Source organism: Oncorhynchus tshawytscha, linkage group LG01 (assembly GCF_018296145.1).
Source record: "Oncorhynchus tshawytscha isolate Ot180627B linkage group LG01, Otsh_v2.0, whole genome shotgun sequence".
Taxonomy (NCBI): Eukaryota; Metazoa; Chordata; class Actinopteri; order Salmoniformes; family Salmonidae; genus Oncorhynchus; species Oncorhynchus tshawytscha.
The window spans coordinates 20,837,905-20,852,878 of NC_056429.1; the positions used below are offsets into that span (position 1 = coordinate 20,837,905).

The 14,974-nt window shown below is 42.2% G+C and overlaps 1 protein-coding gene across 2 annotated transcripts; it reads left to right on the top strand.

Annotated features, from left to right (window-relative positions):
* Positions 1-9,885: 9,885 nt before the first annotated feature.
* LOC112240708 (UDP-N-acetylglucosamine transporter) lies at positions 9,886-14,343 on the top strand. Of its 2 annotated transcripts, none has more exons than XM_024409047.2 (8): positions 9,886-10,294; positions 10,881-11,096; positions 11,292-11,446; positions 11,772-11,894; positions 12,010-12,197; positions 12,736-12,854; positions 13,213-13,346; positions 13,448-13,621. In XM_024409047.2, the coding sequence occupies exons 2-7, from the start codon at positions 10,907-10,909 to the stop codon at positions 13,326-13,328; spliced, it is 891 nt and encodes a 296-aa protein (XP_024264815.1). In that variant the 5' UTR covers positions 9,886-10,294; positions 10,881-10,906; the 3' UTR covers positions 13,329-13,346; positions 13,448-13,621. The 2 variants fall into 2 exon arrangements, with proteins under 2 accessions (XP_024264815.1, XP_024264756.1); XM_024408988.2 differs by having other exon boundaries at positions 9,889-10,294; positions 12,010-12,184; positions 13,448-14,343.
* The last annotated feature ends 631 nt before the right edge of the window (positions 14,344-14,974 follow it).

Consider the following 14,974-nt stretch of genomic DNA (forward strand, 5'->3'; position numbering starts at 1 on the left):
CTCTTCTGGGAAGGCGTTCAACTATATGTTGGAACATTGCTGTGCGGACTGACTTCCATTTGCCACAAGAGAATTAGTGAGGTCGGGTGTTGATGTTGCCACAAAGTTGCAGTCACACATCGTCTAGAATGTCATTGTATGCTGTAGCGTTAAGATTTCCCTTCATTGGAACTAAGGGGCCTAGCCCGAATCATGAAAAATAGCCCCAAACCATTTTTCTTCCTCCACCAAAGTTTACAATTGGCATTGGGGCAGGTAGCGTTCTCCTGGTATCCGCCAAACACAGATTCGTCCGTCGGACTGCCAGATGGTGAAGCGTGATTCATCACTCCAGAGAACACTTTTCCACTTGGCAGCGAGTCCAATGGTGGCGAGCTTTACACCACTCCAGCCGACGCTTGGCATTGCGCATGATGTTTTTAGGCTTGTGTGCGGCTGCTCGGCCTTAGAAACCCATTTTATGAAGCTCCTGACAAACAGTTTTATGCTGACGTTGCTTCCAGAAGCCGTTTGGAACTCGATAGTGAGTGTTGCAAATGAGGACAGACGATTGTTACGCACTACGCACTTCAGCACTCGCCGGTCCCGTTCTGTGTGCTTGTGTGGCCTTACACTTTGTGGCTGAGCTATTGTTGCTCCAAGACTTTCCACATCAAAATTACAGTACTTGTTAACCGGTGCAGCTCCAGCAGGGCAGAAATTTGACGAACTGACTTGTTTGAAAGGTACTATCCTATGACAGTGCCACATTAAGACACTGACCTCTTCAGTAAGGCCATTCTACTTCCAATGCTTGTTCATGGAGATTGCATGGCTGTGTGCTCTATTTTATACACCTGTCAGCAACGGGTGTGGCTGAAATAGCCGAATCCACTCATTTGAAAGGTTGTCCGCATACTTTTAGTGTAGCATAGCCGCTTCGTGTAAAAGTGGAGAACACAGTAAAGACCTAATTAATCCAAGTATGTGTACAATAACTGCATACGTGGAATGTGTATGAAAGTGGGCATTGCGAAACAAGTGGGAGGCTCAACACCAGTTGGTGTGTCAACCTAACAGCTAATTGGGCAGATTGGTTGCCACTCAAGACTGTTTTATGTGGCTGCTTCCTTCCTTGGATCATTAACGTGGCAGGTTAGGAATACTAACATGGCAGGTTAGGAGAATTAGGGTAGCAGGTTAGTATAAACATGGCAGGTTAGGTGAATTAACGTGGCTGGTTAGGAGAACTACCCTAGCAGGTTACAAGAATGAGGTTAAGGTTAGGAAAAGCTTCTGCCCAATTAGCTGTTAGTTTTCAATAGACCCACTTGTGTTGATCCTCCCACTTGTTTTCCAACCCCTACTTCCAGACACACTCCACATATGCAGTTCACTGAGGTAGATGTAGTTACCCATGACTCAATTCCTCTCCAAATTCACAGACATGGGCTGTGTTCAAAACACTGGTTCAAGAGCATCAAATTCATAATTCACATTATAGGTGTCACTTATGGGCATGTGGCAGCACTGTAGGATGGAGATTCCAAGATGTGGGACATGTGCAGGAGGACACGGGACAGAAAAATGCATAGTTTCGGTGAGAAAAGTTGTGTTTGTCTTCTGTACAAGTGCCCATGTTGCTGGGGATCTGCGATGTCTGGTGCGAGGGAGGCAGGTTGAGGTGGCCAGGGTCAGAGTAGTGCAGAAGATGTCGTATGCCGAGACAGTGAATAAAGTAGAGGAATGTGGATCAAGGGTGAGGGATTCTGAGAGGATCCCTGTGAATAGTAGATATGTGCCAGAACAAAGAGGGATAGGCCAATGGGTGATACATTTCAGTAAGGTTGGCTTCCTGGTGTTCATAGCAATGGTCATCAACTGCACTGGGGTAGGGTCAGATAGGGTTACCGTCCTCTCATGTTGTTGGCCTGGGGTAGGGTCAGATTCAACACCCTGACCTGGGTTACCGTCCTCTCAGGTTGTTGGCCTGGGGTAGGGTCAGATAGGGTTACCGTCCTCTCATGTTGTTTGCCTGGGGTAGGATCAGATAGGGTTACCGTCCTCTCATGTTGTTTGCCTGGGGTAGGATCAGATAGGGTTACCGTCCTCTCAGGTTGTTGGCCTGGGGTAGGGTCAGATAGGGTTACCGTCCTCTCAGGTTGTTGGCCTGGGGTAGGGTCAGATAGGGTTACCGTCCTCTCAGGTCATTGGCCTGGGATAGGATCAGATAGGGTTACCATCCTCTCAGGTCATTGGCCTGGGGTAGGGTAGGATAGGGTTAAAGTAGTGGAATAAGGTGGTGGGTTTTATTGTTTGCCCTTTTCTCATTTTGTATCAAAAAGTGTAAAGGATTTATCAAATCAAAATCAAATTTTATCTGTCACATGCGCCAAATACAAAAGGTGTAGTAGACCTTACAGTAAGGTGACCAGATTTGTGAAATGAAAACCGGGGACATTTCCAGTTCGGCGGTTAATATATAATTAAAATATCCAATGTTATTTATCTATGAAATAAAAAAGGGTGACAATTCCGGTTTCATGTATTTAGTCTAACAGGCACACTGTGATAGAGAAAACAACTATACTACAGAAACACTACAGACAAGACAGAACTGTCTGATCTGAACAGCCATTCAGTGGTCCTGGTAGAATAAGAGCAGAAGAGAACATGAGCAAAATTGAAAAAACAGACAATAGTATATGTGAAATACTTAACATAATAAAGAAATAAGATGCTGATGAGATTGGTAACTACATAATATACTTATACCAACCTAATCTGTATATTTCTCAGAAGAAAGTATTTTCTTCAGGATTGCTCTGTCTTTGGCCAGCTTCTCCATGAACTCCTGGCAGGGGAGGTTGAAGTTTATCTTCACAATAAGCATGGCCTTGATGGTAGGAACAGTGAACCTATTTCTTGCTGCTGTCCATAGATCATTCATTTGGGAGAACACTCTCTCGACTGGTGCATTACTTCCAGGTAAGCACATGACAACAGACGCTAATCTAGCCAGGTTAGTGTGTGGGATGTCGTTCTCTTTGAAGTGGGTAACCACCGTGCTCCATCTCTGACTGAGCGGTGTCTCAGATGTTTTCCATTCTTCAAGCGATTCCCCCTTTAGGAACTCTTGCAGGCCAGTAACTTTGTCACACATCCTCATTGATGGTCACATTGGGGCATTTTTCCTGCAGTGTGCCTGCTGCCTTCTGGATCTCTTCACGCAGAGGATGCCTTTTTAAAAGGAGACGATGTACATCTTTTAGATGATCTGTGTGCTTTCCCCATGCTTGCAAGTAGTTCACAGCCGTAGTGAAGAATGATTGGGATGTTTTGAGAAAGCTTTCTTTTTGACATGGCTCCATTGTCCCCTGTCTCTCTCAGAAGTCCTCTGACCAAAGCTGGAATGAAGTTTTCATCACGTCTTGCAGTCAATTTTGCCTCAACGTTTCTCAGAATTGCAGCGGAGTCCACAGCACAGTGGTCCTGGCCTCCAAGCATCTTGATGGTGTTACTGAATACAGTCAAGTTTCCATCGACAAAGGCCAGCCAAAGCTCAGTCAGTGGATCTTTGAACATTGTTCGCAGGACAACAGGGCATTTGTCTTCAGAAATAAAAAGGATTTCAATTGCACATTTTCAGCACTCTTTCTAGAGCAGGGAGCATGGACATCCAGCGAACATTGCTGTGTCCTAAAATATTATGGTACTCCTGGGCCAACAAACTCACAAAAGCCCTTCAGTCTTTCTACCCTGACGGTGAAAATATGAACATATTCAAATATCTTTGTGAGCAGATACTCAACATCATATCCAAAGCTGTTCTGGCCGTGTTATGAATGAAAACCTAAGCCAATCACCTCCCACTGCAGAGCATTTTTGGTATTTGTTGTCGCCAGAGAATGTTTTCCAGGTTACATTTTTGGATGACCACCAGGACCTCAGCTGCAATTTCCTCTGCTGTTTCTCCATTCAATTCAACAAAATCAAGCAGTTTTGTTTCCACAGATGTGCTGCCATCATATATCTTATAATATCTGACTACTATTGGCAGCAGCTTTACATGTCCACGATTGGACGCATCAATGGACAGGGACACAAATTCAACCTGGTCTAGGTATCTGTGTTACCAAAGTAGTTGCCCATGGTGCTAACACGTTACTCACTATGGCGTCACATTTTGTCCTTGCATATGTAAACTTTGGCTCATAAAGCTTCCGTGTCAGTTGTGCTGTGCAGTCCATAGAGCTGTAACTATGATTGTGTCACATAGTGTGCTATGCATAGACACCCTCCTGCACAGCTAAACCATGTTCTTCTTGGGAAGGCTCTTCCTTCTTGAAGAATGTGGTAACAGAGGACATACCAACACGGGCAATCAGAGAGGCTTTATGCTTTTTCGTCTGCTGATGTTCTACCACTGCCGTTCTTCACCGTAACCATATCTTTACCTTTCCTCCTCTGTCTCCTTCACACTTCTTCCTATCCAGTCTTCCTCCTCTCCTTCCTCTCCACTGCTACTGCTATCCATGAACATTTCTAAATATATTTTCACACTACTTATTATAATGCCAAACCATTAAAATTGTAATCTACAAAAATATTCTCTGAATAAATTGTGCATTCATTTAATATAATCATATTTTCAAAATAGCCCGTCCACTGCATGTTTACATGTGAACGTTTTTTAACCTAGCTACCATAACAGTAGCTAGCTAACCTAGCTAGCTAACTTAGTCGACATAGCTAACGTTAGCTAGCATAACCTATTTAAAACCTTATAGAGCAGATCATCTATCTATATAATACATTGTGACATAACATCACTAGCTAGTATCTCAAACGATTGTAATTTACCTGGCTTGAAAATACGTTTGTGGTAATGTTGTGGATTCACTTGACACATGCTAGCTTCTGGACGAGTTTTCCATAGCAGCTTTCTCTAAAACTATCGCGAGCAAGTAGTTAGTAGAAGAAGAAGAGTGAATGAAACTGCTATAGCGAGCAGCCCCCTCTCTTGGCCTAAACAAGCACAACGCGATTGATACGTCAACCCGTAGGCTCTGCTGCCCGGTCTTTCTTGCCAAGTAAAATATTTCACTTTGCGGTCTGTTTTTTAACGCACAGTTAAAAACGGGGACGTCTGGTCACCCTACCTTACAGTGAAATGCTTACTTACAAGCCCTTAATTAACCAACAATGCAGTTTTAAGAAAATACTTTTTTTTTTTAAAGTATGAGATAATTATAACAATAATGCTTAAAGAGTAGCAGTAAATAACATTACTTTAGTTCATTTGGTGGCAGTAATGCAACATATTGGATATATTGGATGTCAACCGTCATTAAACAGGGTTTTCAGTAGAACCCTGTCCACCCATCCAGCAGGTGGCGGTAAAGGGCGAGCGGAAGGTTGGTTCTTGATGTTCTTCTAATCAGATGAGGAAGACAAAAATACTGTACAAGTCGTGTTAGAATACTCATACTAACATACTGTATACTACATACTTAATGAGTATATACTACATACTATTAGTTCATTTTAGTATACTGTAAACGAATGGTATCGTTCATGTATTGAGCGTACTAGAGCTTCGCCTGTCTATCGGAAGTTGATGCTGTTGCTATGCAACCTCTTGCTAGCTTGTTAGCATGACAAATGAGTAGCCAGACATTTTACGATTTTGGGTGTGTTGGTAAATTCAATCTGGAGTGCCAGAGTGCACTCTGGGCGTTCGTAAATCATTGTCAGATTGTCAGTTCATAAATTCAGTGTTTCGCTCTCGGAGCGCACACAGGGAGCTCTGGCCAAAGGGGGTGGATCGAGCGTTCAACGGCAGTCAAGCACCCAAGCGTTTCAAGGCTGTGTTCAAACAATGATTTTTCAATGACCAGCTCAATTAATCCTTACCATTGTGACAATGAGTCGTCATAATGCTGCATAAACTGTACATTAGCCCAGGGGCGTTGGCAGACACAATATAAGTAACTTCAATTATGTCCCCCTAATTGCCCTGAATACCTCTGTTGATCGTACAGCTATTGTATGCAGTAATCATGAGCCTATGAACCAGAGTTATACCAAATATGTTCTATGTATGCGTAGGACTCAACACTATACACGTCAGCTACTACAGCAACTGAAATGACTGCAACATTGAACAAAGAGCTGCAGTTAGTGGGGAGCAAGGTATAAGTTGGTCCTACATATTTCAAAAACTAAAAGCATTGTATTTGGGACAAATCATTCACTAAGCCCTAAACCTCAACTACATCTCGTAATGAATAATGCGAAAATTGAGTAAGTTGAGGTGACTAAACTGCTTGGAGTAACCCTGGATTGTAAACTGTCATGGTCAAAACAGTAGCTAAAATGGGGAGAAGTATGTCCATAATAAAGCGCTGCTCTGCCTTAACACTATCAACAAGGCAAGTCCTACAGGCCTCAGTTTTGTTGCATCTAGACTAGTATTCAGTAGTGTGGTTAGGTGCCACAAAGTGGGACTTAGGAAAATTGCAGTTGGCTCAGACCAGGGCAGCAAGGTTGGCCCTTAAAAGTACATGGAGAGCTAACATTAATGACACCCCTTTAAAATATTATCATGATAAAACATTAATGACATGCATGTCAATCTCTCATGGCTCAAAATGGAAGAGAGATCAACTTCATCACTACTTGTTTTTGTAAGAGGTGTTGACAAACTGAATGTACCGAACTGTCTGTTTGAACTACTGGCACACAGCTCGGACACCCATGCATACCCCACAAGACATGCCACCAGAGGTCTCTTCACAGTCCCCACGTCCAGAACAGACTATGGGAGGTGCACTGTACTACATAGAGCCATAACTACATGGAACTCTATTCCACATCAGGTAACTCATGTAAACAGTAGAATCAGATTTAAAAAACAGGTAAAAATACACCTTATGGAACAGCGGGGAATGTGAAGACACACACAAAGGTACAGACACACACATTGGGATATTGTTGTATAGTGGTATCAAACATTTTGTATTGTATATATGTAGTACTGTAATGTTATATGATGTACTGTTTTATCTTTATAATTATATGTAATGCAAGTGCTTTAATATGTTTGGACCCCATGAAGAGGGATCGCTAATAAACGTTGGTTAGCTACTTCCAGACACAAATGAGAGAACACTTCACTCTGACCATTTTACTCGGCCTAAGCAGGGCTGGTTCGGCAGTTTTCATGTTATGCAGTTTTCATGTTATCCAGAGCATTGGTGACTAACTGTGTTGCTGGCAACAATATAATTCGGCTTTTTTTGCCGACGTTTACTGACACCGGCCATATTCAACCGGTATTCACCAGTTATTCTGGCTCTGCCACACTCAGATGAGAGCACTCTGAAATTGGAGTAGATAGCCGGAATTAACAATGTCCATTGAAACGAGCAATGGCTATACCACTTAACGTGAACTCACCCCATTCCGTATACAAATGTGCGCAACCCCAACATTCAAACGAGGCTACAAAGAATACTAATGGGACTGTAGTGGCTGTGTTGACTTCAAAATCGGGGGTGTGAACTAGGTTTCTATTCAAGCGTTGATCGACATGGTAATGGTTCTATAGTATTTCAGAAAAGTTGAAAGAACGGACCCTCTGTTACATCGTGGCGTGTCATGTCGTAACGTACAGCACGCATAAAGCAACTATTTCTGTCTTTCAATCTCTCTCCACCAGGTGTAGCACTTCTCTCATCCTCTAAAAACGAGAAATGGACAGTGGCGGGGTAAGGGGGGGTTACCTAGTCATTTTTTGCGTCATTTTTTGCATCATCATTGCATGCGATCATCATTCTCAAAGCCGCTGTTTACTTCTAAGATCATTTTAGCACCGCCCTAAAAACGCAAAAATTCGGCACAAACCTTCAAATAGATATGTAATGACACATTATATAAACTCTTTTTAGTGTTTTATTTACATTTTAGAGGCGATAAGGTGATAAGTTGGACAGATCGAGTGAAAAAAAGCCATTTTCCCACACGACATCTCTCCTTACTATCACGCATTAGTTTCACTTCCCCACCTGCCATTTTTAAAAAGACCAGACGGGGCTCATTGCCTGCTTGAATTATGCTGAAACAGGCAGTGTGTAGGTCATGTAATTGATTCTGTTGGAAAGGGGAGAAATTGTGCTTTACAATGGTATTGACATTACAGTTGATCTGGAAGTATTACGTTTTTGGGGTGCTAAAATAAAGCAATTGTATGGACCAAGGTGATGTACGAGTTTACGTTAGCTAATAATGTGAATAATCACGTCAATAAACGTTGGGTAGTTAGATAGCAGATAGTTCATATACTGCCTGGCAAGTTTGATGTAACATTATTAGTAGCCAACTAGAGTTAGGTAACTAGCTAACATACCGGTACATACTGCGGTAAGGATAGCATTGCTAACAAATTGTCAGCCAACGTAACTTATTTGAAAAATTGCTCAACATTTGCCATAATTAGTTAATGCAATTCATTTGTATCCGCTCTCGTCGGACTTTGCCTGCATATTTTCCTCAATTTTCTTCAAATTTGAAAACGTTGAAGCCACGTCCATTTTCTGAAGACTTGCATTATGGGCCGTAAAAGCACGGAAATGGTGTCCACTGCTTTTTTTTCTTATTAACAACAAATCAATACAGAAAGTACATGAGGGAACAAGTATATATAGATTATATACAATGGACATCGAGCTAGGGGTACAATATCACATTACAATTACACAAGGACCTTAAGGGACATACATACACTTACAATTTGAACCGCTTTTTTGTTAGAGTATTTAACTGTCTTAAAATAGTTCAATTTCTTTTTGTAGGGTAAGAAAATGTTTTTTTGTTTGTAAATTTACATTTGTGTATATGAAATGTGGCCAAAAGAATAATGAAATTAATGACATAAAAATGTTTCAGCTTATTTTAAATCGCATGTAAAGAATCTAAGCAGTACATCTCTCCACAATAGTGTAAAATCTTCATAAATGTGTTCAATTATAAATCTACTGATGTCTTGACACAGTTTTCTTACATGAATACAATGCCAAAAAAGATGCAACACTGTTTCTGGGTGGTTATTACAAAAGGAGCAATTTAAGTTGTTTTCCTTAAACTTATTCATATAGTGGTTGGCAGGATAATATTTGTGAATAAAAACATTTTAACATTTTGTTAACAAGTAGGTATGTGTGTGGCAACATCCAAACTTTTTTCCAACAGATATTATCAATAAATCCATTCTAATAAGGCATGACATAAGGTATAGATACAACATCCTGCTGAAACAAGGTTCATATCGCTCTGTTGTTGAATGGACCAAAAGAGAAACAAATCTTTCCTGATGAGTCAACAGGGTCAATAGAAGGTAGGCTCGGAGGGTCAGGTCTTGACACGTTCCTGAATAACAGAGCAACACCTGAGGGAATAGCATCTAAAACAATTGCAAAATCTTTAGGTGTTACAGGGACCTTGTAAAGTGATAAGAATTCCTTATAACTGAGTAAAATACCCTCTGCATTTACCAGTTGGCTCACCAATAGGATATTATTTCGGAACCAATATTCTAAAAACAAAGAAGTATTTTTATACAATATATCCCGATTATTCCATATAATATCTGTGTGGAGAAAAATTGTGTTTATAAATTAAGGACCATGACAAGAAAACCTGCCGATGAAAAGCAGAAAGTTTCACTGGAATTTTGTCAATATTATAATTGCAAAACATGAAGTTAAGGCCACCAAAAGTAGAGAAGACATGATGAGGACATGGTGTCCACTGCTTGTATACTTTGTATTTTGGCGAATTTGGTACACATCCGGGAACTTTTGGCATACTAACTGTATCCATATTATGACCAATAAGCATACGATATACTCACGTCACAAATAGTACGATTAGTATTATGTATTCGAACACACCTCAGTAAAATTATACGAAATGTTTTTGATTTAGCTAGCTATGTCTTTGCACCTTTAGAATAGTTACCGTAATAACACAGACAACAATTATGGTATTATGGACAATTACGTCGGTATGAAGGGGCAATGGTAGAATACCGTTGTTGTGAGCCAGCCTGGGTCAATGGACGAGAGGACTTGAACTAAGACAGTACAATATGGTTTAGAAACTCTGCTTGAAATGTGTGGCTAACAGACCTCTGAGTTAATTAGCTACTCAGGGCAGCTAACGTTAGATAGCTTGCACTACAACCCACACTTCAAGAATTACGGCTCAAGTTAAACTTTTGTATAACCTAGCTAGCTTCTTCCGGTGCCACCAGGTAGGTCTGCAATCCTTGCATTATTAAACTGGGTGAGAATGATGAGTCAGTGGCGCTGGTGATGAACGTGAGAAGACGCCTGTACAAACTAGCTAGTCAACTTTATAGGAAGGTGTCTCTTGTTTTGACTGTAATTAAACGGAATAAACAAAAGTTGAATTATTAATTTAGTCATTGTTGACTTTCTGTCATTATGCATGTAGCCTGACTTTTGTCTGTAAAATCATTGAAAAGGGGATTCTACAATCATGGGAATGTCCAAACGGACCTTACCACACTACAATTAAAAGTCTGTTTATCTTTGATTGAACTAGGAAACTGTCATATATGGTATCTGCTGGTGCCCCTGGTCTTGCGGACAAATAGAGCATTGTGTTGCTGTTTTTGAGCCAGTAGGAGGCCAGCATGTTTGTCTGGCCACAGTGTCAGTGTAAGCTAATTGTTCTTCACACCACTGAAGCTTGTCTCCAGTGCCTGACCACAGGAGCAAGAGTTGCAGCCATTTGGCCCATTGGTCCTTCCTTTGAATGTTTCAAGACTGCCCCCTCACCTTGAAGTGCCTAACTATTATCTCCTCTCCCTGCAGACCAGAGTGACCCTGCTGTCCTCAACATGGTGTCGTCCAGGCTGAAGTACCTGTCTCTGTGGGTGCTGGTGTTCCAGACCACCTTCCTGGTGCTGGCCATGCGCTACTCCCGCACACTACAGGGGGATGGCCCCCGCTACCTGGCCTCCTCTGCTGTGGTGGTGGCTGAGCTCATGAAGATCATCACCTGTGTGCTGCTCATATTCAAGGAGCACAGTGAGTGTCCTCAAAGAAAATACAACTGTTTAAAAATATACATGTGCAAGTATACATTTAGGGAAGCTGACCCTCCATTTGTCTCCCTCTCAAGTTTCAAGTTGTATTAGTCATATATGTACATGATACACATGGCATACACTGTCCAATGAAATGCTTTCTTCTCTCACTCTCCTGCCTGGCTCTGTTTCTCAGGCTACAATGTTCGGGCTCTGAACAGTATTCTGAGGCAAGAGATCACTCACAAGCCGAAAGAGACCCTGAAGCTGGCCATTCCTTCTGGGATCTACACCCTACAGAACAACCTGCTCTATGTGGCTCTGTCCAACCTGGACGCTGCCACCTACCAGGTAAGACAACCTGTTATGGAGTGTGTGCACAGGAGGTTGGTGGCAACTTTAATTTGGGAGGACAGGCTCATAGTAATGACTGGAGTGGAATGAGTGAAATGGTTTCCATGTGTTTGATGCCATTGCATTTGCTCCGTTCCAGCTATTATTATGAGCCATTCTCCCCTCAGCAGCCTCCACTGAGTGTGTGTGTGTGTGTCTGTTTTGTAATTGTGTGGACACACGCATATGTTTCTGTGTGGGATATCTACTTGTGTCTGGGGTAGTGTACTTTTTATGGTCTCTAAATGGTGTCCCCTGCTTTCCCCTTGTCTCTCTCCACCAGGTGACGTACCAGCTGAAGATCCTCACCACAGCCCTGTTCTCAGTGTCCATGCTGGGCCGGAGGCTGGGTGTGTACCAGTGGCTCTCCCTGCTCATCCTCATGGCTGGGGTCGCACTTGTGCAGGTAAACTCTACTCTAACTCCTTTACAATCCACTTTTTTGAAACCTGCATTTACACACTTCAGTGACTAAATTGTTTTAGTGCAAGTGTGTGTGTTTTTGTGTGTCCGATGTCTAGTGGCCCTCCGAATCCCTCGGGGCCCCTGAGAAGGAGCAGATGTCTGATGGGTCCCAGTTTGTGGGCGTGGTGGCGGTGCTGGTGGCCTGCTGCTCCAGTGGCTTCGCTGGGGTTTATTTTGAGAAGATCCTCAAAGAGACCAAACAGAGCGTCTGGATCCGCAACATCCAACTGGGTCAGCATGAAAGGTTTCTACTATAGTAGGGTTTTCTTGCTATAAGGGAATTTTTCATCCCAGAATTACCCCATTATTTTTAAAGGTATGTTGTTTATGACAGAGCTCCAGTATCTCTACCGGGTCCTTGAAAGGAGGTTTTACAGTGTTTTTTCCTTTTCACTGCACAGAAACCCTGTTTGTCTCTCAGCTCCTTTTCTGCCAAATGAGTCTTCCTGCTGAGTTTATTTTTACCTCTGAACGTGTGAAGCGTGTGTTAATTCTCCTGTGATTCATTTCCTGGTGTGAACTTGTGCTAGTTTCCTGTATCAAGTGTATGTACAGAGAAGAGACTTGATTCATCCTCATAAGGAATGGATGAGTGTAGTGTTTTTGGCATGAATGTATTCATGTCTATGCATGTAGACATGATTTGTCTTTGATTTCCAGTCAAGCACCACAGGTTATTGGTTTTTTTATTAATGCGGGCAGGGTTATGCTAAATCTGCTTTCCTATCAATCCTACATCAGTTCAAACTGCCATATCATCTGACCTGTGTGTCTGGCTGTAGGAATGTTTGGCCTGGTGTTTGGTCTGATGGGGATGTTTGCATACGATGGGGAGAGAGTCCGAGAATCTGGGATGTTCAAGGGATACAACACAATCACCTGGACAGTGGTGGCTCTGCAGGTACATCTCACTATTGTCTTTTCACTTCACCTATCAGCTTTAGGTCAAATTTAGCCAAATGCAATACTAATTCGCAAGCTACCAATGAGGAGAAATAATGTTCCGTTTTTTATAAGTATATGGTTTCAGAGGCGAGAGTGTTACCCACTTAACCAGACTCTGGTCAAATAGTATTCTGTTTTAAGTGAAAAAGCTTGTTCTGTTAATATTGCAGAATGAATATTGCCATGCCTCTTTACTAAGGGAATATTGCTTGATCTGATTCCAAATGTATAAGCCTAGCAGTATTATAGTGTCCGTTTTGCCCAAACTACCCCACTCTGCTCATCCAGTCCATGTCTGGTGTGTGTTTCTCTAGGCACTAGGAGGGCTGGTTATAGCAGCTGTCATCAAGTATGCAGACAACATCCTGAAGGGCTTTGCCACGTCACTCTCCATCATCCTGTCAACACTCATATCCTACTTCTGGCTTGAGGACTTTGAACCCACAAGGTACACACATTCTAGCCAGGTTATTTCAATTTCCTATTTTAATGTCCCTTGGCTCTGACACGTGTAATGCTGTGTTTTTAATTTATTTGTGTCCTCTCCAGTGTGTTCTTCCTTGGTGCAGTACTTGTCATCGTGGCCACCTTCCTGTATGGCTACGAGGATAAGCCATCCCCCAACCCCAGCCGTGCCTAGAGGACATCACCGAGGACCGAAGGGGATGTCAGGGAAGAGAAAAGAAGAGGAGAAGAAAACAGTGGAGCAGAAGAGAGAAAAGAGGAGCAAAGGACACTAGCCTAGAGGCATTGTTGACATGGGCCTCAGACACTGTGGCTGTGTTTTCACAGGCAGCCCAATTCTGATATTTTTTCCACTAATTGGTCTTTTGACCAATCACATCAGATCTTTTTCAGAGCTGATCTGATTGGTCAAAAGACCAATTAGTGAAAAAAATATCAGAATTGGGCTGCCTGTGAAAACGTGGCTATATGTAAACGCCGGTACGATGCCTGTGTAAACGCAGCCCAATAAGTTCCTCGACTAAAAAAGTGTGATCAGGAAGTTGCCACCACAGAGAAATAGACCCATGAGTCATGACCAAGCTCAGCAGTGTACTGGACACACCTGCCAGGCAGGTTATTGCACTGGGTCAAAACTGGTTGGGTAGGGTCCCCTGTCTTTATATTATTGTCATCATCTTAATAATGAAGATGATGGATAAAACAAAGACACAGGCAGGGAAGTTTTCTGACTTGTGCATTTCCCTGAAGGCCATAATGTTCACTCATGACTTGTGACAATAGTCCGGATGTTTTGGACTCCACAGACATACTGATGAACTATGTTACTGCTTCACTGCTGTAGACCTCTGTACTTTTCCACGCATTGGTGTAATGTGATTTGTGTGTTATTTGGGGAAGTGGGGAAGGTTGACTTTATTACTGTATTTACCAATCATTAGGAACACAAAGTCCATAAAGGAAATGTTTCCTACGTCAAAGACAAGTGTATCATTCTATATCACGACTCTGTTGTTGTAACATTGTGCGTCATATAATGCTCCCTTGTAGAAGTTTTACAAGTGCTCTGAGCCATGATATGAACACACACAGTCAAACGGATGCACTCCCTATTGTTTTTGCCACTAATACATTTTCTGATTGAGTGCATATTGTGCATGAGACCCCCTGTAACACATACACCCATGAACTGTCAATGTGCAACTGAGGGGGGAAATGATTACGTTTGCAGAGGGATTTAAATAGGTTCTATAAAAAAAGACACATTTTATTTGAATCATTTTATTGAATTAAAAACACTGCTTGCATGCAAAAGCTCCCACCCATCCATTCTGAAACCCTGTAAAGTACCACCCCGTGTTGTCCCACTACATCCTCCAGTCCGAGTCATTCTGTTCTCAGGCACATCTGTTACTGTGAGTGACTGGCTCTCAATGGACGTTTGTCACCATACAGTGGCCACCATACACGGTATGTGATATGACCTCCAATCTAAACAAATGGTTTGTAATATCCCACTCGTCCCTCTTATGATAATGACTTGGGTGTAGTCACAGAGGGGATGTGTACATAAGTGTGTGTCTGCATGTGTGTTTAGTCACAGAGGGGATG

Coding starts and splice junctions, on each gene's coding strand:
- LOC112240708 (XM_024408988.2), top strand. CDS start 10,907: ATGGTGTCGTCCAGGCTGAAGTACCTGTCTCTGTGGGTGCTGGTGTTC. Junction 11,097..11,291: donor GCTCATATTCAAGGAGCACA/GTGAGTGTCCTC, acceptor TCTGTTTCTCAG/GCTACAATGTTCGGGCTCTG. Junction 11,447..11,771: donor TGGACGCTGCCACCTACCAG/GTAAGACAACCT, acceptor TCTCTCCACCAG/GTGACGTACCAGCTGAAGAT.